Source organism: Saimiri boliviensis, chromosome 10 (genome assembly GCF_048565385.1).
Source record: "Saimiri boliviensis isolate mSaiBol1 chromosome 10, mSaiBol1.pri, whole genome shotgun sequence".
In the NCBI taxonomy this organism is placed as follows: Eukaryota; Metazoa; Chordata; class Mammalia; order Primates; family Cebidae; genus Saimiri; species Saimiri boliviensis.
The window spans coordinates 51331690-51358141 of record NC_133458.1 but is presented as its reverse complement, the minus strand read 5'-3'; the positions used below and the strand labels follow the sequence as shown (position 1 = coordinate 51358141).

Genomic DNA, 26452 nt, shown 5'->3' with positions numbered 1-26452 from the left:
AATTACAGGTGTGAACCACTGCACCCGGCCACCAAAAATACTTTTGAGTACTGAAGATAATCAATTATAAATTTTAACAATTTCGGTAAGTTGCCAGCAGTTAGTGACTGCAATCTTTCACTTTCCCTGAACTGCTAGGGAGAAAAGGATTCCAAGTGACTGGTATTTCCCAAAAAATGAAGCTCTTCCCTTTTTATGAATGGTTCATAGCTCAAATTCTTCTAAGAACCAGGCAGGTGGGCGTGAAGCACTAAGATTCAGACAGTAAGTGTTGGGTGCTAGTTCTACTTGAGTGGCCCTGTGGCTCCTAAGGGCATTGAAATTCACTCTTTTATAGAGAAAAATGGAGGGCCCTGTTACTTGCAGGACAATGTGAACTAGAAATCAAAACCATGCTTCCATGGGCTTCTTAATTAACTGCACAAGGCTGCATGTTAACAAACCTTCTTATTTTTATTCTCTCCAAGATCTTTTCTCCTGCTATTAGCCATTTTTCTCTACATATGAAGTCCTCATGAACTCTGTGTTGTAAAAGGCAGCAATTTTAAAAATGATCAGTTCTGTTGCCTTTGGGTAAGTTATCTCACAGCCTCAGTTTTTCGTCTGTAAAACAGAGATGATAATATTGCTATGAGGACTAACTGAAAGCATGCTTGAAGAAGGCTTAGCACTCAGGACAGGTGAGGTCCTTAACAAAAGATGAGAAAGAGGGGAAGAGAAAGTAAGAAAATGATCATGTCCTTTTAAGTACATCACTGTTTAACGAAGTGCCAATAATGCCTACACAACTACAAATAACACCTGAGTGCCATACACACCAAAAAACAAACACATGCGTACGCGCGCGCGCACACACACACACACACACACACACACAGAGAGAGAAGTTAAACCTTTCCTTGGTTTGTAATTTTATTGTTCAAAGTTTTTAACTATTAACTGAATGAAATATAACAATTTAATGGTACCTAACAAAATGTGTCATTAAAACGAAGACTTTTAATTCTTGGTATTTTAATTGACTGTATCAACCAGCTTTTATTAATAAAAAAAAAAGTTTTTTTATTTTTATAGTGATGGGATCTCACTATGTTGCCTCGGCTGATTTGAACTCCTGGGCTTAAGTGATCCTTTTGCCTTGGCCTCCCAAAGTACTAGGATTAAGGGCGCGAGCTGTCATGCTTAGCCTTAACAATCTTTTAAATCATCTCCTAAAAAGGCTGCTACTACTTAAAGGAAGAAAATTTTATAGTCCTAAAAAGTCAGACACACATTTATATTTAAACACCAGTCCCCTTGCCTACGAAATCACACAGTTCTCTTATGATAGAAAAGACGTGGGCCAAGCGTGGTGGCGTAAGTAATTCCAAAACTTAAGGAGGCTGACGAAAGAAGACTGTTTTGAGTCCAGAGAGCACATAGCGAGATCCTATCTTTACAAAAATTAAAAAAAACACACACACAGTCAGGCATGGGGGTTTGCACCTATAGTCTCAGCTACTTGGGAGGCTGATGTGGGAGAATCATTTGAGCTCAGGGGTTGAGGCTGCAGTGACCTATGATCCTACCACTCACTACACTCCAGACTAACAGAGCAAGATGTTAAAAAAAAAAAAAGATTTGAAACTAAAAATTCAAAGGTTAAAACAAGCTGGTCTAGAAGAGGGTAAAAAATAACGAAACTGTCAATTCTGTCCACATGTGCTAATTGTATTTGTTCTATGTGATGACCAAGGACAAGATATCTCATCTCTCAGCCTTCTTGAAGCATATAAATTGAAGTGACTAGAGGAGACACATGAAGAGCAGCACATCCTCTTACACATATCTGCAACCTGATGCAGGCCACCTTGTACATACAGACAATGGGCATTTTTGTGGTTCAGACATTATACTCTGAGGCACAGGGGTTTGGAGCTGCGAAACACAGCTTTGAGAGCATCTCCAGTATTAACTGGTATGTGACATTGTTAAGCCGTAAACTTACCGATTTCTTATCTACAAAGTGAGAATAAAGCCACCAGACTATTTACCTACAAGGATTTTTGAAAGAATTAAATAGTGAACAGGAAAATGCTCTGTGAAATGAAAGGCATGTAAGCTATTTCTTCCCTGACTAGAACACAGCTAAAAGAGCAGTACTAGTATAATTTAAATAATCATTCTTGGTTTTCTTAAAGAACAGAAAAACTGGTTAAATTCCTTTGTACTAAGTTCCCAGGCTCCAAATGCCTCAATTTCAAATATTGGAAGTTATCAGCTTATAAAATCTAGAATTTTAGTTGTATCAATTCACCATTTTGGGCATCAGTTTTTCTTTCTAATGTATAAAACAAGAGTGGAAGATGGCCCAGACTTCCATGTTCTCTTCTTACTATCGTGTTTTCTTCATTCCATTCATCACACTATACATGCCTGGTTAAAAATCAAGCAATAATAGTTAAATGCTTTTGATTAGCAAATAAAAAAATATTAAAATGTCACATCATTCATAAATGAAATTTTAACTTCCACAACCTCAACTATACTACTACTAAAGTTATGGAAGAAATAATTATCAAATGTGGTGATTCCTCCTAATAATGTTTTCTTAAGCATATGACCTAGACAGAATGAGGATGACATATCACATGTAAATCTTGTTCTCATATGAGCTCTTGTTGCCCATGTGCCTATCAAAGCATGACCATTTCATTGAGCTAAGTGTTATTCTAGTGTTTAAAAATCAACTACTTTGGCCAGGCACAGTGGCTCATGCCTGTAATCCCAGCACTTTTGAAGCCCGAGGAGGGTATATCACCTGAAGTCAGGAGTTCAAGACCAACCTGGCCAAAATCGTAAACCCCTTCTCTACTAAAAATACAAAAAATCAGCCAGGAATGGTAGCAGCACCTGTAATCTCAGCTACTTGAGAGGCTGAGGCAGGAGAATCACTTGAACCTGGGAGACAGAGGTTGTAGTGAGCCAAGATGGTGCCACAGCACTTGAGCCTGGGTGACAAGAGCAAAACTCTGTCTCAAACAACAACAACAACACTACTGTGTACCACATGCCCTTACGTGCAAACAATGCAAGAAAGAAAAAAAACCTGATGTGTTGCATTACTGGAGAAAAGTCAGCTGTGTTGGACTTCAGAGGGTATGTCACCAGTCACTATAATTTCACATTTGGAGATATATAGATTGTCCCTTACATGCATGCAAAATATGCCACTGAATCCTAATAGGAGTTTTAAATTTCAAAATTACAAAATCTACCAAATCACATCATGGAACTAAATGGAGCCTTGTTTCTTGTAAAAGTTAACTTCGGTACATCCATTTTTAAAACATTTAAAGTGGAAGAATATTTTTTCGAAAATACTTGATTTGCACTGATCTAAAATCTCTTCTACAAATTCATCATGAATATCTGGTCCAAAGAATCAGAAAACCTTTAATGGTCCCCATAAAACCAGTAATTCCATTAAACAGTTAGATGAACCCCTTTACTACTATGAAAATCAGCTCCTTTATTTTTTTCTTTAACCAGTTGTTAAATCTTTTCTAGCAACTTGCGGGGAGGCAAGGGGCTATTGCCAAGCAGAGTGTAAGCTGCCACTAGGAACACGGCTGATACTAGGGCAGCAACAGCAACAGAAGCTACTCAGGGGTACGTGGCGGTGGAGGAATGAAATGAGGATGAAATGCACACTACACAACTCATTATGCCCAAACACAATTTCTTCATTTGTCTACTTTGAAATAAATACTTGCAACTATGTTGAAATGGAGTAACAGGACAACACCACAGCAATAAATGCATCAATAAACCTTTTCCTTCAACAAAAGGCTCCCCAAGAAACTGACAGTCTTAAACTGAGGGAAACCTCACATGTAAAAGATTTGTTTCTTATATCATAGGCAGCCAAGGATTTCTCTACAGAAGTCTTTCATTTATTCAAACACAGACTGTCAAGTTATAACTGATGGATACCTAGCAAGAAAAAAGGCAAGCTTTTTTCTTTTCTTTTCTCTTTTTAGAGACACAGTCTCACTATGTTGCCCAGGCTGGTTTTGAACTCCTGGACTCAAGCAATGCTCCTGCTTCAGCCTCCCCAACTGCTGGGATTACTGGTGTGAGCCACTATACTCAGCCACAAGCATTTTTAATGGAGAAGACTGGACTGAACAACAACAACAAGAATTCTTTCACAACTCTAAGCTTAATCTCACCAGATTTCCTTTTCAATAAAAGAATATAACAACACCTACCATCACTTAACTGTATACCTTCCTCAGCTCTGCATTAAACAAAGCCTTCTCCTACAGGCTAAAGACTATCCTGGTCCCAGGAAAAAGGTGTCCTTTCTGCATCCTGAGTCCAGAGTAGTTTAATAATCATGAGTAATCACCACATGGGGGTGTGTCTGGTAAAGGGTACAAGAAATGAAATTGAATCCAAATTTGAGGGTTTTGTATTTTTTTAACCTCGAGCTAACACTGAATGGCAAGAACAAACTCAGGTTAAATTCTATGTTGTGGCTGTGGGGGCACAGGGAGGGGAGCCGAATACCATAAACTGCAATTTCTTTATTTACCTTTATCTCTTTTATCAGACAACACAGAATTGGAAATTCATCTATATGATTTTCTCTTTCCCTTTAAACTAAACTACACTCCTTTTGCCTTAAAAAGACTGCTTTACGTTAGAACATTAAAAAGAGGACATAACATTTCGTAAGTAATATGATGGCAGATAACTGAACATTTTTCAACTTAAATGACAGAAAACTAAGCAGCTCCTTTAAAAAAAAAAATACGCACTCAAAATAACTTTATACAAGGACAAGTAACTGAGTACAGTTTTCTTTAAATTACTAATTAGAGTTACAGGAAAGGAAATGAACTCTTTTACCTGTAACATATAATAGTGTCAAGACAGAAAGGGCAAAAGAAAGAAGGAAAAAAAAAAAAAAAAAAAACGGAATAGGGTGGAGCTTAGGAAACAAAGGGGAAAAGGAAGCATTCATTTAAGAACAAAAGAGCAATAAAGGAAATAATATTCATTTCTTCATTAAAAAAAGAAAGGTTAAAATAAGAGTTCACTGGCATTCTTACCTGAAAAGAAAAAGTTGAGTGGTTTTTGAATTTTAAAATTAGGTAAAATTAACAATTTAATCCTTCAGTCATACTGGCCACATTTCAGATGCTCATCGGCTTTATTAATATTATAGACTGTTCCATCAGTAGAAGACAAGACTACTCAGAAAGTCTACTTGGCCAGCACTGGCCTAAAGTATTGTAAACAATTTATATAAATGATACTTTAGGTATCCATTCAGTTAAGGATTTCTGCAACAAACTGTTGATACAAAATGATGAGCAAACATTTTGAATTATTATCTTTTTTTTTCTTTTCTTTTGAAACAGAGTCTCCCGCTATCACCCAGCCTGGAGTGCAGCGGCCTGATCTCGGCTCACTGCAACCCCCATCTCCCAGGTTCAAGCAATTCTTGTGTCTCAGCCTCCTGGGACTACCGGCGTGAACTACCGCATCCAGCTAATTTTTGTATTTTTAGTAGAGATGAGGTTTTGTAATGTTGGCCAGGCTGGTCTCAAACACCTGACCTCAGGTGATCTGCCCGCCTGGGCCTCCCAAACTGCTGGGATTACAGGCATGAGCCACCGCACTGGGCCACCTGTTTTTAGAAAGAAGTACCTCTACCTATGGTAATCCATTTTGATGTTTAATACCCCCAATGTCAAGGAATTCATCCACCCTCTGTCACTCATTTTAAATGCTGCCATAATATTCCCAACTGTTTCCGGAACAGATGAATAACATCTTGCTGCAAAGTCTTCAGCAAATCTTAAAGCCTCCATTCTAGGTGGAAAAATGTACTTCTTTAGATTTTCTTTAGAAGACCTTACTTTATGCCCACAGGGAAATGTACATATATTATCTATAAACATCCTTGCTAAAACCTTTCAATGACTCTTGGTAAACTTCAGCATAAAACTCAAAGACCTTTGTCACCTGGTCACTATAAGCCCCTCTCTACGATTTTCCCATCCTCTCCTCCATCTCTTTCCCCACTTATGGAAGTATTCAGAGTTTCAACATGGTGCCACAATGTTTCATTTCACCCTAATTTCTCAGATGCTGTTTCCTCAGCTTCCAATACTACTTTGACTAGATTCTAGTCATCCTGAGACTATACAGAGAATATCCCCCTGTCCCCCACAAAAGTAACTGAAATTCCAGCAAGAAAAATGAAAAGGTCTTGACCAAAAAGTTGATTAAATTTTAGAACTGTCTTAGAAGTACAACAAAATTAAGTAGTAATTTTACTGTAGTACAACAAAATTATGTCACTGAAAATGTACTGAGCAAACAACCACAAGGCCATGGTTGAAAAAGTAAGGTTAGAGGATATTAATTCCTGTACATCTTTATTTAAATTAAAACAACAACAACAACAACAACAAGGCCAGGCACAGTGGCTCACACCTGTAATCCCAGCATTTTGGAGCCCAAGGCTCCTTGATCACAAGGTCAGGAGTTTGAGACTAGTCTGGACAATATAGTGAAACCCTGTCTCTACTAAAAATACAAAAATTAGCTGGGCATGGTGGCAGGCACCTATAGTCACAGCTACTTGGAAGGCTGAGGCAGGAGAATCGCTTGAACCCAGGAGGCAGAAGTTGCAGCGAGCCGACATCTCGCCAAAGCACTCCAAGCTGGGTGACTCTGAGCGAGACTCTGTCTCTCACATATACACACACACACACACACACACACACACACACACACACACGAAAGCCAATCAGCCAACCATCTGTGTTGAATGTTCTGTCATCTGTTTAGAGAGGGCTGAATCACATAACTTCTTGAAATCCTTACAAAATTTTGATTCATTAACATAAATAGAATGCCCAAATTTTTTTCTCATTGACTATGTCACCTAACTGCTAACTTCTTTTCAACGACATATTAGGTACACTTTAGGTGTTTCATAAATGCTTGACTGAATATAAAAGTCTATTAATAAATGTTTTATTTTGTTACAGCTGATTATACTGATCTCACTTCTACTTACATATACCCAATGAACACGAAAACTACCACAATAATATTTAACTTTACTAGAGAAAAGACCTAAAGAGCAGAGACTGGTAAGTCAACACTGTCTAGAATATTGTTCAATGTCATCTACACAACTTCCAAAAAGAGGCTATTTTGAGAATTTCAACTATGGGTGCAATTTAAAAGGTCCTCTTATACACTGCCAATGACAGTGCAAAGATGTAACTTTCTGAAAAGCAATTCAATACTCCTTTATCAAGAGTCTTACAAATTGGTTTCACAAGTTATTCCATTTCTAAGATCAAGATTCAAACAATGAAATTATGCATATCCATCCATATCATGAACTCAGCTCTATACAGCCTTTATAAATGATACTATAAAAATTATGCTATAGAAGATTATTCAATAACATAAGAAAAACTGCATATAAGTGTAAAATGCCAGTTCAAAAATCATTTCTCAGTATGATACTGGATTGTACAGTTAGTGATAATGTTATCGTTAAAGTACATCTGTTTGATTTTGGGGTTTTTCATTTGTTTGCTTTTTGGTTTTTATTTGAGACAGAGTCTTGCTCTGTTGCCCAGGCTGCTGGAGTGCAGTGACCTGATCTTGGCTCACGGCAGCCTCTGCCTCCGCCTCCTGGGTTCAAATAATTCTCCTGCCTCAGCCTCCCAAGTAGCTTAGATTACAGGTGTGCACCACCACACCCGTCTAATTTTTGCGTCTTTTTTTTAGTAGAGATGGGGTTTCACCATGTTGACCAGGCTGGTCTTCCTGAGTTTAGGTGATCCGCCGGCCTCTGCCTCCCAAAGTGCTAGGATTACAGGCGTGAGCCTCTGTGCGTGGCCCATCTGCTTGTTTTTTATAGATCTTAGACTAAAACAAAAAAATAGCCAGAAAAATATTAATCGTGGTAACTGAACTTCAATGTAAGAGCTCAGTGCTTTATCCTTTTATCTGAAATTTATAAAATAAATAAGCACTTGTTTTAAGACGTGGAAAAAGTTATCCTAAGATAATTAAGTTAAAGAAAAAGGTTTGGTTCTACCGGGGAAACTAGTATCGTTTGTTCTTAAAGATAAAAAAGAGCAATGTTAATTTCTTAGTGTGGCTGTCAAGAAGCTTAAAGCCAATTTTGTTAGTCACCTTTACTAGCTGCACAGCAAATACCCGTATCTGAATGTGCATCTGACTAGGCTCCATCATAACCTTCTACTGTGACCTGCACTTTCTCTGACCCCTTTTTTTCTACTGCATTACAGGTAGTTGTCAAACTAGTCTCAGTATCTTTCCTGGGGTGAGGGTAGGTCAAGGGAGGAAAAGACAGATGGAAAAAGAAAAAGGGAAAGGCAGGGAAAAATGAAGTAGCAGTTTTGAAAACAGAACAGTATTCTATCTCCATCATTTTCAGATTATTTATAAAGCTGAAGTTCCACTAATGTAAATATTTACAGAACAAATCAAGAATATCCAATTTGAGAAATATACATCTAGATTGAACATGGTGGTACATGCCTGTAATCTCAGCACTTTAGAAGGCTAAGGCAGTCAGATCACCTGAGGTCAGGAGTTCAACACTGGCCTTGCCAACATGGTAAAACCCTGACTCTACTAAAAGTACAAAAATTAGCCAAGCATAGTGGTAGATGCCTATAATCCAGGCTACTCAGGAGGCTGAGGCAAAAGACCTACTTCAACCTGGGAGGCAGAAGTTGCAACGAACCGAAATTGCAGCACTGTACTCCAGCCTGGGTGACAGTGTGACTCCGTCTGAAATTTTAAAAAAAAGAAAAAAGAAAGAAAAGAAAAGAGAAAAACCCACATCTGTATCAGGGCTCTCCTTAGTCCATAGAATTTTAATATCTTATTGAATTATGTAATGTTATTTTAGTATGACCATCAGAGCAGTGATCAGTGTGTGGCATACCTGAAATGTCAGAAAACTCCAGAGACACACCCATAAGCATCAAGATAATTTTATTTCCATTATTTCAATCTACGGCTAGCGCATAGTACTCACAGGGTTAAAAAAAAAAAAATCCCTTACAGGCCAGCGCAGTGGCTCACACCTGTAACTGCAGCACTTTGGGAGGCCAAGGAGGGTGGATCACATGAGGTTGGGAGTTGGAGACCAGCCTGACCAACATGAAGAAACCCTGTCTCTACTAAAAATATAAAATTAGCTAGGCCTTCAGGAGGGTACCTGTAATCCCAGCTATTTGGAAGGCTGAGGCAGGAGAATTGCTTGAACCCGGGAGGTGGAGGTTTCGGTGAGCCAAGATCTTGCCACTGCACTCCAGCCTGGGCAACAAGAACAAAACTCCATCTCCAAAAAAAAAAAAAAAAATCCTTACAGTAAGCCTGCACAAGTCTGTGGCTCACAAATTAAGAACCAATGTGCTACAGCACACACACAAAAAAATATTTACCGTAGGCTGAATCTGAAGAGTAGATACTCTTATTTTTAAGGCTGTTTTGACTTTGTTTTGAACTTGCACCATTACATATGTATGTGTATGGATGTACGTATGCATGTATTTTTAGAGACAGGGTCTCACACTGTCACACAGGCTGCAGTGCCATGGTATAATCACAGCTCACTGCAGCCTCAAACTTCAGGCTCAAGCGATCCTCTCACTGCAGCCTCCTGAGTAGCTGGGACTACAGGTACACACCACCATTCTCAGCTTATTTTACAATTTTTTTGTAGAGACAAGGGTCTTGGTAGGTTGCTTCGGCTGGTTTTGAACTCCTGGTCTCAAGCGATCCTCCCACGTTGGCCTCCCAAAGCAGTGGTCAGAATTATAGTTGTGAGCCACTGTGCTCAGTCACACAAGCATTTAAAATGAAGAGATTGGACAGAAAAATCCAAATGTTCAACTTGTCCTAAAAAAATCAGAAGAGCCGGCAAAACCTGGCCTGTATTTCTACATGGCAGCAATCAACAAGAAAGCTGATCAGCAGCCACCTCTAGATGGTGTCATGGTCTCCAGCTTCTGTATGCCCCACTGGACTGTCGTCACTCATTAGACCTACTCTTGGTAGGCAACTGTGTCTGTAACTTCTTTACCATACCTCTGATCTTTTAAAGTAAGCTTCCCAGAAACGCAATTATTAGTTACATGCAATTCTTTTTAAGGAGTGCCAAAGGATACTCACTGTAGACTTGTCGATGAGAGTGCTTAGCACTTAATGTCCAAGAAACAGAACAAGTAATGCCAGCAGCCAGTTACTCATGAATGTGTCTTCCATGTAAGTTTTGTATACCGATATTCTGTACAAATCCTACATTTCTGTGCTGCCTTTGTGGCTCCCCAATTTCCAAATTGCAGTAAGTAGCTAGTGTAGAGCGGCTGCTGAAAATGTTGAGGGGATGGATAACAAATATAATCTACTAACACTGGTCTTAATTTCTTCCAGCCCCAGTACATAAAAGAATGTTACAAAAGGAATCTGCACTATGATTGCTAAAAGTAGAGTTTTTATTGTTGCTATTGTTACTATAATAGCTGCTCACATTTGTTCAGAACCTCCCTGATAAATGCATCATAACCTACATTGCTGGAAGAGAAGAGGATCTCCAAGAGAAGAGGAAGTGCCACTCCTGGCATGCAAAATGATCTTGGGTGATACTTGAAACCTAGTATTGAATTACACTGAATCACATACTGAGGAAGTTACTCCTTTTCCAAGGTTCTTTCAATCTATCTGGGTGTATAAGAGAACAAATCTCACTTTGGTGCTAACACATATTTATGTTCCTTTATGACACTCGCCAATTTAACTTCCCTTGTAAACAGAGCATATGGCTCAGGCTTGGAGCCTTTATCAGACAACAGAATGTAGACAGGACTCAACCGTAATTGTTTTTTAAGGCAAACGATATAGGTTCTCCATTTCTAGAAAAGATTAAAATATTCCTTTTTAAAGAAAATTAAGCTTTAAAAAGCATTAGAATGTTTATTTATTTTACCAAATTTAAAAATAAGAAAGCATGACATTAGTCCATGCATGATGGCTCATGCCTATAATCCCAGTACTTTGGGAGGTCAAGGCCAGTGGATCACCTGAGGTCAGGAGTTCAAAAGCAGCCTGACCAATATGATAAAACCCTATTTCTACTTAAAATACAAAAATTAGCCAGGCGTGGTAGCATGCGCCTGTAATCCCAGCTACTAGGGAGGCTGAGGCAGGAGAATCACTTGAACCCAGAGGCGGAGGTTGCAGTGAGCCAAGATGGTGCCACTGCACTCTAGCCTGGACAAGACGGAAACTCCGTCTCAAAAAAACAAACAAAAACCATGATATTAAGTAAAAGACAGTACAGTGTGAAGTGCAAATGTGACCCCCCACTCCCAAAAAAAAGCACCAAGGTGATACATGAAATACTAATATTTGGGATATAAAAGACTATAGTTTGATGTTGCCATTTTGGCACAGAGATGGAAAGTGTCCAAATTTAATTTCCATTGTGTGTTAAATGTAAAATAAATAACAACAGACTGTGCACTTTTATGGTGATAAAAAACCTAAGACCTGTAACCCTGACAGTTTTTAACAAAATTAGTTTATGATTATTTATTAATCTATGCCAATACCATAGAAAGAGAGGCCTCCTCATAGCAACAAAGTCTTCCTATAAAGCTCATAATCTGTAAGCTGCAAATAAACACTACTTGCTGACATTTTGTGACAAAAAAAAAAAAAAAAAAAAAAAAAACACTTCTATACATAAGATCTTAAGGTGGGGTTAACAGTGAGTAAAAGCCAGTAAGTAGACCAAATGTCACTGGTACTCCCCACCGTCAAACAGCAGCTGTGACAAATGCTACAAAGGAGAAGTACACGGTCCTGTAATTTGACACAGGCAGGGCTTCCTTGAGGCAGGAGGGATGGGAACAGGAAAACAGCAAGGATATGACCATAGGAAGAGACATATGAGACAAGGCTGGAGAGAAAGATGAGGACAGAGGTGCTCACTGACCCAGATATGGAGTCCACTTTACTCCCAAGCCCAAGGGGAAGACACTTGAAAGGTTTTAAACACGGAATGACCTACCTGGTCAGATTTGTGTTCTGAAAGGTTTGCTCTGGCTGTAATGTAAGCAACCCTTCAGAGAAGCATCAGAAAACAGACAGAATCAAAGTTACATTTATTATAAAATAATGTAAAAACTACTACATCTAGACCAAATAAATAATGGCCAAAAGAAAAGCAGGTAAGAACACTGTCCAGTCTTTTCCAGAAACTAACATTACACTTTCATTTAGGTATATGATACATAAATTCTAGAGACTAGGAACAGCTTAAAACTTACCACTTCATAAACTCTCAAAATGTCATCATTTCTTGGCCTCCTTAAGGAGGCCTACCTACCTCGAGGGCTTAAAGTAAAGAGGACTGGAGTTCAAAGGAGTGGTTCCAGGGGGACAGCTACGCATGAAAAACTGTGACTTTGGTTTACATTCCCCAGCTCCCAAACCACGCATCTTCTTTATATATTTTACATGATAACTTTCTATTAAGATTTGATGGAAGAAAAGTTCCACTACTGAAGCCAAGTCTGAAAACTAATGTTAATACCCACAGCCTCTAGTACTCAATTACAAGATTATAAACAGTTTGTGGGAAAGGAGTGCCTCTGATGACAACACCTTAGGGTCTCTTACTGGTTTGTGCTTCTAATTCTGTTTTCCCTCATGAACATTAATGTTCAGAAATACTCCAGTTGCTGCGTCTAATCCTTCTCAAAATGGTGCAAACTCTGGGTAACACTGGTAGAGCTACCAGAATGCTAACAAAGAAACAGGAAAGGAGAAAAGTAGGGAAAGGGAAGAAAAGGAAAAAATATATATACAATATCAAGTTGAAAAAAAACCAGAGTATACACAGAAGTATAGATTGGTATATTCACTTTGGAAAACTGACAATACCCACTAAAACTCAGCAACAGCACCCCTAGGAATATATTCAACAAATCCATACACACTTCATTAATCAAAAGACATGGATGGAAATGCTCATAGCAGGCCAGATGTGGTGGCTCATGTCTGTAATCCTAATACATAGGGAAGCTGAGGCAGGTGGATCACCTGAGGTCAGGAGTTCAAGACCAGCCTGGTCAACATGGCGAAACTCCATCTCTACTAAAAATATAAAAATTAGCTGGGTGGTAGCATGGGCCTATAATCTCAGCTACTCCAGAGGCTGAGGCAGAAGAATTGCTTGAACCCAGGAGGTGGAGGCTGCAGTGAGCTGAGATCACTCCACCTCACTCCAGCCTGGGCCAAAGAGCAAAACTCCGACAAGAAAGAAAAGAAAAGAAAGACCGAAAGAAAGAAATGTTCATAGCAGCACTATTCCTAATAACCACAAGCCGTAAGCCTCCCAAATGCTCATTACTAGAATGAATAAACTAAGGCTTATTAATGAATGCTGTACAGACACGAGTCTGAATCAATTACAACTACACGCAACAACATGGATGAACTTCACATAGATAACACTGGAAGAAAACAGAAAGTCATTTCCAGGGGTTTCCATTTACATAATATTCAAAAACAGATACAACTGAATTGCCATATGCAAAAAAAACCTCAATCTTTACCTTAATACTAAAATCCCCAATGAATCGGAGACTTAAATATTAAGATCCTAAAAATCAATCTAGCAGAAAATATTAGTGACCTCAGGCTTGGCAAAGATTTCTCAGGCACCAGACACACACACACACACACACACACACACACACACATACACTCTCTCTCTCTCTCTCTCTCTCTCCCCCTGAAAAAAAAAATCAATAAACTATATCCCATATATGTATATTCAATAAAAATACTAATAAAAATTAAATAAAGAATTGAGTGATGAGAAAATAACACAATCAGCCACTATATCATCTCATTCTACCATTCAGGAATAAAAACCTATCTACAAGGAGAGAAAGAAAGCCACAAGTGGCAGAGCAGGGGTTGGAAAAGGGAAAAATCGTTATCAACAAATGTTTGTCCTAGTCTCTGGGCAGCAAAGGGAGAAGGAGGGGGAAACAATGAAGGAAGAACCTTTGGTTCTCCTCCTGTAACTGCTCTTAGTCCACCACACATCATAAAAGAAATTCTATCAACTTAAAATCAAAGACATCTTGGTCCAGGATCCTTTTCCACAGAATGACCTTTACTTCTTTCTCTTTTCATCTGGTCCCTTCCTCACTTTTGAATTTTCTCCCTTCCATTCTCCTCATTTTTCCGGGTATATCTTTTTGCTCTCCACATCCACACATCACTATCTATCATTTTCACCTTTGCATATGAGGCACCAAAATAAGAAAGCAACAATTAAATTATAAACACAAAAACAGCCTGGGTTTCTCATGGATTTGAAATGCCCTTATATTGCAGAAAGGACAACACACAATCTTTATCAATTCTCACCAATCCTTTTTATTCAGCATTGGTAGAATGTAGGCCACAGCATAAATATGACTATGATACTTTCTCCCACTCCATTTCCCTCCTTTCTTGAACAAGACAGCTAGCAATTTGTAAATTCAGTATTTGCTAACTAACTGGAATATTAAGGATCTAGGCTATGACTTCTATACTGAGCTACAAGTATACAGACCCCCTTTAAACAAACTAAAATACATAAAAAACCCACAAACGTGCAAAAAGAAATTATCCTTTCTGTATTTGTTCTCTGAGAAGATGCAAACCTATATAGTACTGTTATTAATTTTTAGTTCATTGTGAACTTTATTTATTAAAACAACATTCACTCACACTTAACAACAGCAGTCTCAGTGTGAATGCAGTCTCGGTTTCTCAGATCTCCTCATCTCACAATCTCCTCAGCCCTCCTTGGGTTCACTCTAGACAGACTGGGAATCATAATTCTGATCACCCTGGGCTCAACTTTCTTTACTGATTAACAAATGTACAATTTTGTTACATGAGTTCCCTGAAGAAATAACAATAAAGTTTGACAAAAATGATAGTACAGCAAAGTACCTTCTGTTCACCCAGGATTATTCTGGGATGATTTGATTTCTCCTAATAGCCATTCCCTCTCCATACAGCACACACATTCCTTTCCTCTCTCTCTTTCTGCTCCCTCTCTCCACCTATAAAGCACTCAGAACTGGTATCTACACAATTTAATAAATTATTACAGTCAGTCCTCCATATTTATGGGTTCTAAATCCACAGATTCAACCAACTACAGATGAAAAATATTTGGGATATAAAACAACAAAAAACAAAATACAATGATAATAATACAAATTTTTTAACAACTATTTACAGAGTGTTTTCATTTATTAAGTACTGTAAGCAATGTTTTAAAACATATGGGAGAAAGTACACAGGTTATATGCAAATACTAAACCATTTTTTATGAAGGACTTGAGCATCTGTGGATTTTGATAACTATGGGGGTCCTGGAACCAATTCCCCTTGAACACCAAGGGACAAATGAACTATACCTTTTTAGCTCTTATTTTCTTTCTTCCACTTTATTACTACTACTACTCTCCCACACATACATTACCCCATAAATCCCAGAAGTGCTCTAAGAAAGGACAAAATGAAGAAACAAGAACTTGAAAATCTAGTTTTTTCCATCAGATACTCACATTTATTACTGTAAATAGGAGTAAACAAGAGAGTGAAAATGTGCCTAGGACCAAGTCTACTATATTCAAGATGAATTTATTCATTCATTCAACAGGCACTCAAAATAGGAAAATACTTATAGTAGGATTTACTCCTAAAATCTCCAGAGGGTACTGTCTTGCAGCAAATGTCTTCCTCTTAACTGACTTGTTACATACATCATTTTTTATTCATCATTAGGCACTTAAAAAAAAAATCATTCAATAGAATTCTCTGCTCTTGATTTTTAAAAGGGGTATGCTGAACTTTTTTCTCTCTCTTCAAAACACAAAACCAAAAAATAAACCAACTTTTTGTAACCCTGATAGTTTTGGTCTTAAGAGTCAGCCATTCAGAACAGAAGTACTCCCTAACTCCCCTGACAAAATGGCATTCTACATACCTCCAATATTCCATTAAAGGTAAAAACATAATTTTAGATTTCAAGGTGGTACTAAGATCTATTAGGATAACATATTTTCCAATTTAGCCCCCAAACAACCTTTAAATTCCATTATAATTTTACTTCAAATCATATTTGTATTTTTCAATGAAGGACTCTTAAGATTCCACAAAAATAAATAGGGTTATTTTGCTTTTCCCATTTTACAAAATTGAACAAAAATAATTCAACCAATACTGAACTCCTGCAAGACCAGCAATTATTTTAGAAGGATAAAAATGAGATTAAAAATTACTAGAAATAATCACATCAGAGTTTTTGTATTTATATTTTGTATTTAGAGGTACCTTTGTCTACCCAGTTTTCTGAATTATCAAAAGATCATTCTATACTGCAGCAACAAAATCAGTTGTGATGAACGATAACTTCTGGCTTGCTTACAATCAAGCAGCGTCTCCCTTCTCTAAAGAAAGAAGCCAGATTTCTTCATCCTTTCTACCAGTAGATAGATGGGAACACTGACTATATGCAAATTTCAAATATAGCTAAGATTTAAAGCACCATGCATCAAACCATTAACTTTAATTTTTTTTAAGTGAAAGCAAAAACTCTTAAAATGTAGCTGGACTGGTGAACAAGAAATTGAAGAATGTAATGATAATGCTACATGCAACTATAAGGTATTAAATTCCTGGACAGAATATGGTGTTACAAAACGTAAATTCTTTTTAAATTTTAGAGTCTTATTTTTCAAACTTTTCCAAACAAATTAAAAAGACAAACGATTTGACTGTGTATTACTGTATGACTTTTAATTAAAAAGTGAGGGAGAGTACCTACTAGTTTCAATATATCTACATTAATAAAACAACTTCTATGCTAAGTGCTGTCTGACTTATACGCTACATTTATCAACCATTAAGTCAGGATATAGCACAATGTCATGAAATAATAATCCATAAATTAAGCAATCTCTGGTAAAACTGTGTATGAAGTTACCATAAGCAATAGTGACCGATTTCTAAACTTTAAAATCATAACCACATGCATCCTCCCTTTCCTTTAAATAATCACAAGAGTGTAGGTTAAGTATATAAATAAATAAAATCGCCAAAATAGCTTAGAATATCTTACAGAATGTATTTTAACCAGAAAACCTCACCCACTCCTATATAGTTTCTCAATAATATTTACATCCACTCTGTCCAACCCCCAATTTATCAATAAAGAATTCATGATACTCCAAAAAGCTAATGTATTACTGTCATCTCATTAAGTGTGCTCTTCCTAGTACCAAACTCTAACATTACAGTTGACACCTAGCTTGTTCACTGTGCACACCACCCTCTTCTCCCCTTCCCATCACCACCATTTTACTGGCAGAATATTCACAAGGCTGAAGACTATTTCTTATCTCAGCAAACAGAACGCTTAAGATCAGATGGCTAGCCACAAACCAGAAGTTAGAAGCCACACAAAAATAAACACTAGCAGTCCTAAAATTTTCTACTTTCAGTCTCTAACAAAAGCAGTAACATCATTTTTATTTGCGATGCCCTAAGTTATAGCCAGAAGCTTTTTACCTGATTATACTAATAAATCCATTTAAAATGATACTTTTACATCAGATCATGTCCTTCATATACTAGCATACTTTAATTAAATCCATTTAACCATGGTAGGTTCTTCAACTCATTTTTTTTTTTGTATTTTTCCTGTATCATTCCTTAACACATTATTTCTCCGTAAAATTTTTCTAAATATTACATCTATGAACAAAAAAGATAACCCTGCAAACTAACGCTAGAAAAGATAGATTAACATATGCCTTAAGTATAAAATATCAGTATTAAGTGTAACCTATTAGGTAACCAAGAGAAAAGAAAACCATCAACTGCATGCCCAAGAACCTCAATTTAAGACATTATGTAGTATACAAAATTTTGGTAAACAGAACTGAACACAACATTTGCATAACAAAATGGGAAACTATAGCCTTATTTCTGACTTCACATTAAAATATCTTCATTCTTTTTATAAGATGAAATAGTCATTTTAATGAAATATCTCTTTACAGGTATAATCATATGATTGACAGATAAAATAATCGCTTTAAAAATACTTCTGAGTCATTTTGTCCTTACCTGCAGGCATGAACCATTACTGCATGCAGTGACTGTTCCATTTCCTAGCACAGACTTGAAGAAGCATCATATCTCTCTTTCAGAATGTGACTAATCTGTGGGTTTGCAATTCCTAAGCTATTTACAAATGGCACTCCCTTACCACATAAGAATACTTATTACAACCAAAAATCAAGTATTTTTAACCTACATTTTACAAATAACCTTTGTAATTCTGTAGAGCAGCAACTTCAAAATACAGGAAGAAAACCTCACAGAATTTTCTTTTAAAAAGCCAAGAATTTTTGTTTGTTAGCTGAATTATTTTTTAAAGCCTTCAACAGCTGTCACACATGAACCAGCAGTCTGCTGTGTTATGGTGTGCATGCTGCAGCTGATTAGGCTTCACTATTTTTCTTAAAAAATCAATTACCCTTTGCAAAAGCAGAACAGCTTGCCCAAATATACATCTTCAATACAGCACAATACCAGCATGCAGGACAATACGTTATACAGCAAACTTGACAAGGAAAAAAAATATGTCCTGGTTTGTTTCTTAGCAATGCTACACCATTAATTGTTCATGCAAGAGATGTAGCTGTACCTTTCTGAAGAGGACGACTTCTCAGAGTTAACTGACATCAGCAGCTCAATCTTCTGCTTGATTTCTGGAAAAATCAGAAAATATTCACAACCAAGATTGCCTGCCCTTGCTTTCAAGCCTTATATCAAGAGATTTTTCTTCTGTAATCCCTTTTGTTCAGAATGAGGCCACAAGATTCGCAGTACTTCTCTTAGGACTGAGATTCAATGGTGCTATAAAGGGAAAAAGCTCCAGAGGCATCAGGCCTTGCTAAACTATGCACATGACTGTTTATGAAAGCAGGAAGTACCATTTCTTTAAAGCAGAGGGGTGTTTTCTTTTTTAAGGTAGAACTAGCATGGCTCTACAAGATGATTTTCAATTCAGCAAAATAACATACAAACAAGAAATGCTAACATCTGAATTCAATATACTAGGAAATTTGAGAAGCCAGGGTAATCACCTTACAGGCTATAATAAACAGATATGCAACCCTTGGCTGTTTCTATTTCACTGGCCCTAAAAAATATGGCTCAGTGAATCATTTTTGTCACTTAAGAATGAAATATTAAAGCAGAACCTGAATTTACAGATTTCAAAATGTTTAACCTTTGTTTTATTTCCTGATTGTGTTTAATTAAATACACATTTAATATCTAGTGTGCCTAACTCCTCTAGAAAGAGACTTCTTATTTAATACCTTAATTTTCCCCTCCTCCTTCGCAATACAGTACAAGTGAACAGCAACACCCATTTCCCGAGCAGAGATAATATACTTGTCCTTTTAGGAAAGGATTGACAATAAACATCTACAACAGGAATGTAAGCACCGGTTCAACTTAATTAGAAGATAATTGCTATACTGATTTGGAAGGGAGATAACAGAGTAAAAGGGAAGGACGGAAAAGAAAAGGAAAAAGAAATAACCTAACACGTTTCCTTTAAAGTACGTAATTTTAAGTTAATAAAAACGACACAGTCCTATTACCCAGACTATTTCATGTATAAAGCTGTTTTCCGGCCCCTAACAAGTATTTCCAACTGGATTCTTTAAAGTGTGCTCTCATAATAAAAAGTTCACATATTAAAAATAAAATAGTGACAAGAAAATGCTATCAACAGTATCAGAATATCAAAAACAGACTTCAATAGTTCAGTGGTTTTTTTTTTAAGCAGTAAACAAATTTTAATTTTATGTTGACTGGAATATGAGAAGATGGAAAGGAAAAAAGGAATAAAAATTAGTTGCATTAAAAAAACAATGGACCTGTACAGAATATCCTCTCAATGTTGTTAAAATTGGAGTTTTTCCCAAATTGTTAAGCTTATAACTTCAATCAACGAGCATTATAAACCCAGCATGAATAGCTGATGAGAAAGTAGAATCTACCACAGGCTGCTGCCCACCTGCCTAGCAATGGGGAGAGCACAGAGCACAGCGCCTACAGCTGGGGTGATGCTGAGACTCACCTTGAGGATCTGGCACGTGGTGCCACAGTGAGCCCTCAGCAGTGTCCCTCCCCTCATTTTGGAAGGAGTATAGTGTTGGAGCTCAGGCTCTGCCTTGGATTTAGGAACAGGCTCCTCTGCCTGCTTGGGGGATGTTTTTGTCTGTTTAAGATGGACACACTGTCCCCCAGGCTGGAATGCAGTGGTGCAATCTCAGCTCACTGCAATATCCGCCTCCCGGGTTCAAGGGATTCTCCATCTCAGCCTCCCCAGTAGCTAGGACTACAGGCACATGCCACCACAACCAGCTAATTTTTTTTATTTTTAGTAGAGACAGGGTTTTCACCATGTTAGCAAGGATGGTATCAATCTCCTGACCTCATGATCCACCCACCTCTGCCTTAAAGGGTAGTATTATAGGCATGAGCCACTGTCCCCAGCCTCCTCTGCCCTTTTTTTTTTTTTTTTTTTTTTTGAGACAGTCTTGCTCTGTAGCAAGGCTGGAGTGCAGTGGCTCTCTATCTCGACTCACTGCACCCTCCACCTCCTAGGTACAAGCAATTCTCTCGCCTCAGCCTCCTCAGTAGCTAGGATTACAGGCACATGCCACCACGCCCAGCTAAGTTTTGTATTTTTAATAGAGGGAATTTCATCATCTTGGCCAGGATGGTCTCGATTTCCTGACCTCGTGATCCGTCCACCTCTGCCTCCCGAAGTGCTGGGATTACAGGCATGAGCCACTGTGCCTGACCTCCTCTGCCATTTTTAATAGCCATATGACCTTGGGGAAATTACTTAAAACTCTCGAAAGCCTCTGTCTCCTCTTCCGTAAAATGGGGATAAAAAATAATGTCTAACTGAAAGGCTGTGGTGAGGATTTAATGAAATAACCCATGAAAGTAACGTAGTATTGTGCCTGGCATGTGGTGAGCCCTCCCTGTAGTGCCTAGCAAAAGACAGTCATCTCTCAATAAATATTTACTGAAATGAGTTAATGAAGGATTCAAGGCCTGTCTGATGTTAAATGGTTTCTCCATATTTTAAATCCACCTCCTCCTCCTTATCAACCTCAACATCCCCCTTCTTATCACTGTAGTGTTACTGTAGGTGAGAGCTTCACTTTAATCTGTATCTCGGCTTCCACTTCTAGAGAACTGTGCTGCTTCAAAAAAGAGATTACACTTGAATCCATCTTCATCGTGGCAATTTTTTATTCCAAAACGACAAAAAGTTCACACTTCGGCATATCTACGTAAATCAAAGCACATAAGATGAAAAAGCCCAAGGTTAAACCTCACAGCTCTAATGAAGTTAATTTCCATATTGTAAACACTGGAAAGAAAAGTTCAAGTTATAAACCATATTCTGGCAGGTGACACTGGGAGCTCCAAACCAAAGAGGATTCCACTAATGCATGAAAAGGTTTCTAACTTCATTTTCACCTTCTCTCTAAACCTTCAGATTTGTTCATAGCTCCAGAAGGACTCAGAAATCAAGGAACGTTAACACTATAATACTGTATCCTTTGAGGCCCACATATTCCGGTCTATGCTACCATCTACTCCTCCCTGTCCATATCATAAATTGGTCTGGTAATTCTCCACATTTGTGAAGAATTCCAGAAGCCATTTAATTGATTTCCATGCCATCAGAATACCTGCTATCATCAGGGGGACCTGGATGTCCACACTGATATAACTTATTATAAAAGCCCTGGCTATGGACCCCAGCCTCCTCAATCCAGACTCGAACCACCCATTCCCATGACCATACTCAGGACACTCTCTTACACACACTGCAAACCCTTTCCCCCTCAATTAGTGAGCTGTTTTGGAATTTTATTCCATTACTTCCACGGTAGTGTCTGGGATCCTATAAACTTTATTTTTCTGCAATGAAGTTGACCAATCTTTTGTTAAGTTCTGTCTTTCTGTTTAACTTAGAAAGGCCTTCCTCACACCAAAGTTCCTAATTTTCATCCAATTTTTCTCTATTATGCCTTATAATAGTATTTGCATATAAACCTTAGACACTCTTAGAATTTATTTTGTTCTATGAAATGATCGAGAGATCTAGTCTACTTTTATAAGTCAGATTTTAAAATGACACATCTTCAGGATTCTAAAGTGACTCTCTTGTTCACCACTTCTCAGTTCTTCCAAAGCAGCAATCTTACAACTTGTAATTACATATTAATTCAACCACCCACTGTCTCCATGTATACATTTAGACCAATGAGTGGGGGGAAAAAAAAGTCCATCAACCTGATTATTTAATAGCTGTATTCCTTATGGACATCATCTGAAAATGCTTGACAGTACAGTCAACAGCTCCTTCTACATCTCAGCCTTTAATCAATCCTTTACCATCTGCCCTACTCCCACCTCAAGACAATACTAGCTTATTTCACACAGAAAATAGGCAAGAGGTTCCTGTGTAGTTTGAATAAATATATTTTAAATTATGGTTCTTTTCTTTTTAGTCATAATTTTGTTTTTTAATTGCTAAATATCATTACAGGAGGACATAAGTTTTCCTGTTTTTTTTTTAAATGCTTTTTATATTTGCTTTCTCCTCCTAACTCTGGGTACTTTGCAAGACCATTATCTTCCATGCAGCCTTTAAATGCTGGTGACACCTATAGGACCCTCTGTTCATTCACTGATCCTTCTATCTACATATGCCCTTACCATCAAGAATTACAGGGCATTGATGATGACTGTAGGTGAGTTTCCAGCCCAACATTCTCTCCTACAACACAGAACCGTAAGTCCTCCAACCTCTACTTGACATTTTCACCTAGATAGTCCATGAATGGCTTGAATGCAATGTCTAAAATTGAATCTATAAACTTACAAATCTAATGTCTTATTTTATACTCCTGATCTCAGGGAGCAGCAACAGCATTGCCCTGACAAACCTCAAATGTTTGTGGGATCCCAGGCTAGTTCCCCAATCTCATTGAAATATCTTTCCCTCCATTCTTTCGTTGTAGTATCATATGTTCTGGAAATACTGAGCTCTAATCTATGTGGCTCCCCAAACATAACATGGTTTTTCATGCCACTAAATCTTTTCGTATACAATTTTCTCTCCCTGAAATGCCACTGTTCAGATGTGTCTCCCTCTCACATCCAACTCGCTTTTCTTTCTTCTTTTTTTTTTTTCTTTTTTTTGAGACGACTTCTCACTCTGTTGCCCAGGCTGGAGTGCAGGAGACCAGTGGTGCGATCTCAGCTCACTGAAACCTCTGCCTCCCAAGTTCAGGCGATTCTCCTGCCTCGGCCCTCCGAGTAGCTGGGACTACAGTGGGGCACAACCACACTTGGCTACCCAACTCACTTTTCTAATCTCAGTCCCAAATGTTACCTCTAATCGCCTTCCCAGAATTAAGTTCACCTCCTCTATCTCTCTATATTTGCATTACCAAATTACTAAAATACCTAAATTATTTGTTTCAGTCCCCATGAGGCCATTGCTTCTCTAAGGAGGGGCACCTGAATGTTCAATTCAGCCAGCCTGACATATCAGACATTGGTTGTTGATAACCTTCACAGTTTTCTCAGCCTGTTGTAGTCAATCTAATGTTTGTTAAAAATACACTACATTCGTTTATTTACATTTCCGGATAAACTTAATCAAAAATCCAAACAATTTTAGAACTAGCCTGATCTTCAGAGATCATCTCGTGGCTAAACCACATGAACTTATAATGGAGAAAGCTAAAGGACAAAAAGATAAACGATGGGAAGCAATCACATTGTTCATCTTCTCCATAAGATTACTGCTGCTGAGACCTACAGTAAAATTTCCAAGAACCTCAACAACCTGAATAGTAAAACCCACCCAAATAGGGGTTCTTTTGGTTAAACACTGAAGCTGATCCTTCTGGTCTTAAAGCTTAAAACAAGGGCTGAGTGTGGTGGCTCACACCTGTAATCCCAGCACTTTGGGAGGCTGAGGTGGGTGGATCACCTGGAGGTCAGGAGTTTCAGACCAGCCTGACCAACATGAAGAAACCCCATCTCTACTAAAAATACAAAATTAGCCAGGTGTGGTGGCACGTGCCTGTAATCCCAGCTACTCCAAAGGCTGAGGCAGGAGAATCACTTGAATACAGGAGGTGGAGGTTGCAGTGAGCCAAGATCACGCCATTGCACTCCAGCCTGGGCAATAAGAGTGAAACTCCATCTCAAAAAAAAGGGGGGTGAGGGGCCTTAAAACAAACCTGTTTTCCCCTTTCTAAAGAAATTTAAAAAAAAACTGTTTTATCTAAGTTCCTTCCTCAGGAAAGGACCTTCAGGCCTCCCCCACCAAAAAATAAAAATAACAAAATTTAAAAAATAAGAAAATAAAAATTCTCTCTCTCAAAGAACTGAATGCCGCCGGGCTTGGTGGCTCACGCCTGTCATCCCAACACTTTAGAATCCCCAAAGTGGCTGGATCACTTGAGGTCAGGAGTTTAAGACTAGCCTGGCCAACATGGTGAAACCCTGTCTCTACAATACAAAAATTAGCCAGGCGTGGTGGTACCAGCCTGTAATCCCAGCTACTCAGGAGACTGAAGCAAGAAAATCGCTTGAATCCAGGAGGCAGAGGTTGCAGTGAACCGAGATCATACCATTTCACTCCAGCCTGGCTGACAGAGCAAGACACTGTCTCAAAAAAAAAAAAAAAAAAAGTCTAAGTAGAGGGAAGAAAAGGGAGACCACAGAAGGCCATCTATCTGTCCACAGAAGGCCATCTATCTGTATGGGACTCTGTCTCCCAAAAAAAAAAACTGAAACTCACCAAATCACCACATCCAGACAATGACACTTTGGATCCCTCATTCAACATGACTGCTTCCCTGCCCCTCCCTAGTTCCTATTTCATATTGTTTTATTTCTTCCCTGCTATATAAAGCCCTGGTTTTAGTGAGTCTGGGAGATGGATTCAAGACTGAGCTCCCATCTCCTTTCTGCAGCACCCAATTTAAGGCTTCTTCCTTGGTAATACTTGTTCTTTCAATGATTGGCTTTTTTGTTTTTATGTTTGTTTGTTTTTGAGACAGGTCTCACTCTTGTCATTCAGGCTGGAATACAGTGGTACAATCTCGGCGCACCACAACCTCCCCCTCCCAGGTGCAAGCAATTCTCCTGCCTCAGCCTCCCTGGAAGCTGGAATCACAGGCACCCACCACCACACCCAACACATTTTTGTATTTTTAGTAGAGACGGGGGTTTCATCATGTTGGCCAGGCTAGTCTTGAACTGATCTCAAGCGATTCACCTGCCTGGGCCACTCAAAGTCCTGTGATTACAGGTGTGGGCCATCTCACTGAGCCAGTCATTGGCTTTCTGTGTGGAGAGGAGCAAGACCTAGACAAACCCTGGTGTTTCAGTAACAGTAGGAAATTTCAATCTTATTTTAAATCGGCTTTTAAAATGCTATTTTCTCATATATGCAATCAATTAATCATCCCTATTAATCAGCTTTCTTGATTAAAACAACTCATCACCTGGAACATCATATTCTTCTTACTCATCCCCTTATACACACCCCTCATAGCGAACAATTTACTGTGATTTCCCCACTTACTCTCTTGCATCCAACCTACAGATCTTCCTCATAACTTTTATCCTTGTTTTTACTCACATCTTAGAAGATACTCAAACTCCTTATGAAGATGAACAGTTTGACTCTTCAGTTAATAGCCTCGTCGCTCTAATACGTTACTTTTTTTTTTTTTTTGAGACGCTCTTGTTACCCAGGCTGGAGTGCAATGGCACGATCTCGGCTCACCGCAACCTCCGCCTCCTGGGTTCAGGCAATTCTCCTGCCTCAGCCTCCTGAGTAGCTGGGATTACAGGCACGCGCCACCATGCCCAGCTAATTTTTTGTATTTTTAGTAGAGACAGGGTTTCGCCATGTTGACCAGGATGGTCTCGATCTCTTGACCTTGTGATCCACCCGCCTCGGCCTCCCAAAGTGCTGGGATTACAGGCTTGAGCCACCGCGCCCGGCCCATCTAATACTTTACTTTCTAAGCTGTAACACACTAGAAGTTTAAGACTCCTGGAACACTAAGGGATATCAGTCCAGCACTCAGTCAAGCCCTGGAACCCTGATGAGGAATAGTGGATTACAGTAACGCTAGTCAGAATGACATCCCATAGGGGAGATGCT

General features: G+C 38.5%; 1 protein-coding gene across 11 annotated transcripts in view; it reads right to left on the bottom strand.

Annotated features, from left to right (window-relative positions):
- The window catches only part of SRPK2 (SRSF protein kinase 2), a 276714-nt gene that overhangs the window by 147745 nt on the left and 102517 nt on the right, over positions 1-26452 (bottom strand). For 4 of the 11 annotated variants that reach the window (XM_074379268.1, XM_074379270.1, XM_074379271.1 and 1 more), the window contains exon 3: positions 18857-18920. The exons of 5 other annotated variants lie outside the window; for them this stretch is intronic. In XM_074379268.1, coding sequence (XP_074235369.1) covers positions 18857-18920 — 64 coding nt within the window. Of the gene's footprint in view, positions 1-18856; positions 26084-26452 lie in introns of those variants that run through there. 2 more of the 11 variants (XM_010344501.3, XM_003921119.3) reach the window with 2 other exon arrangements.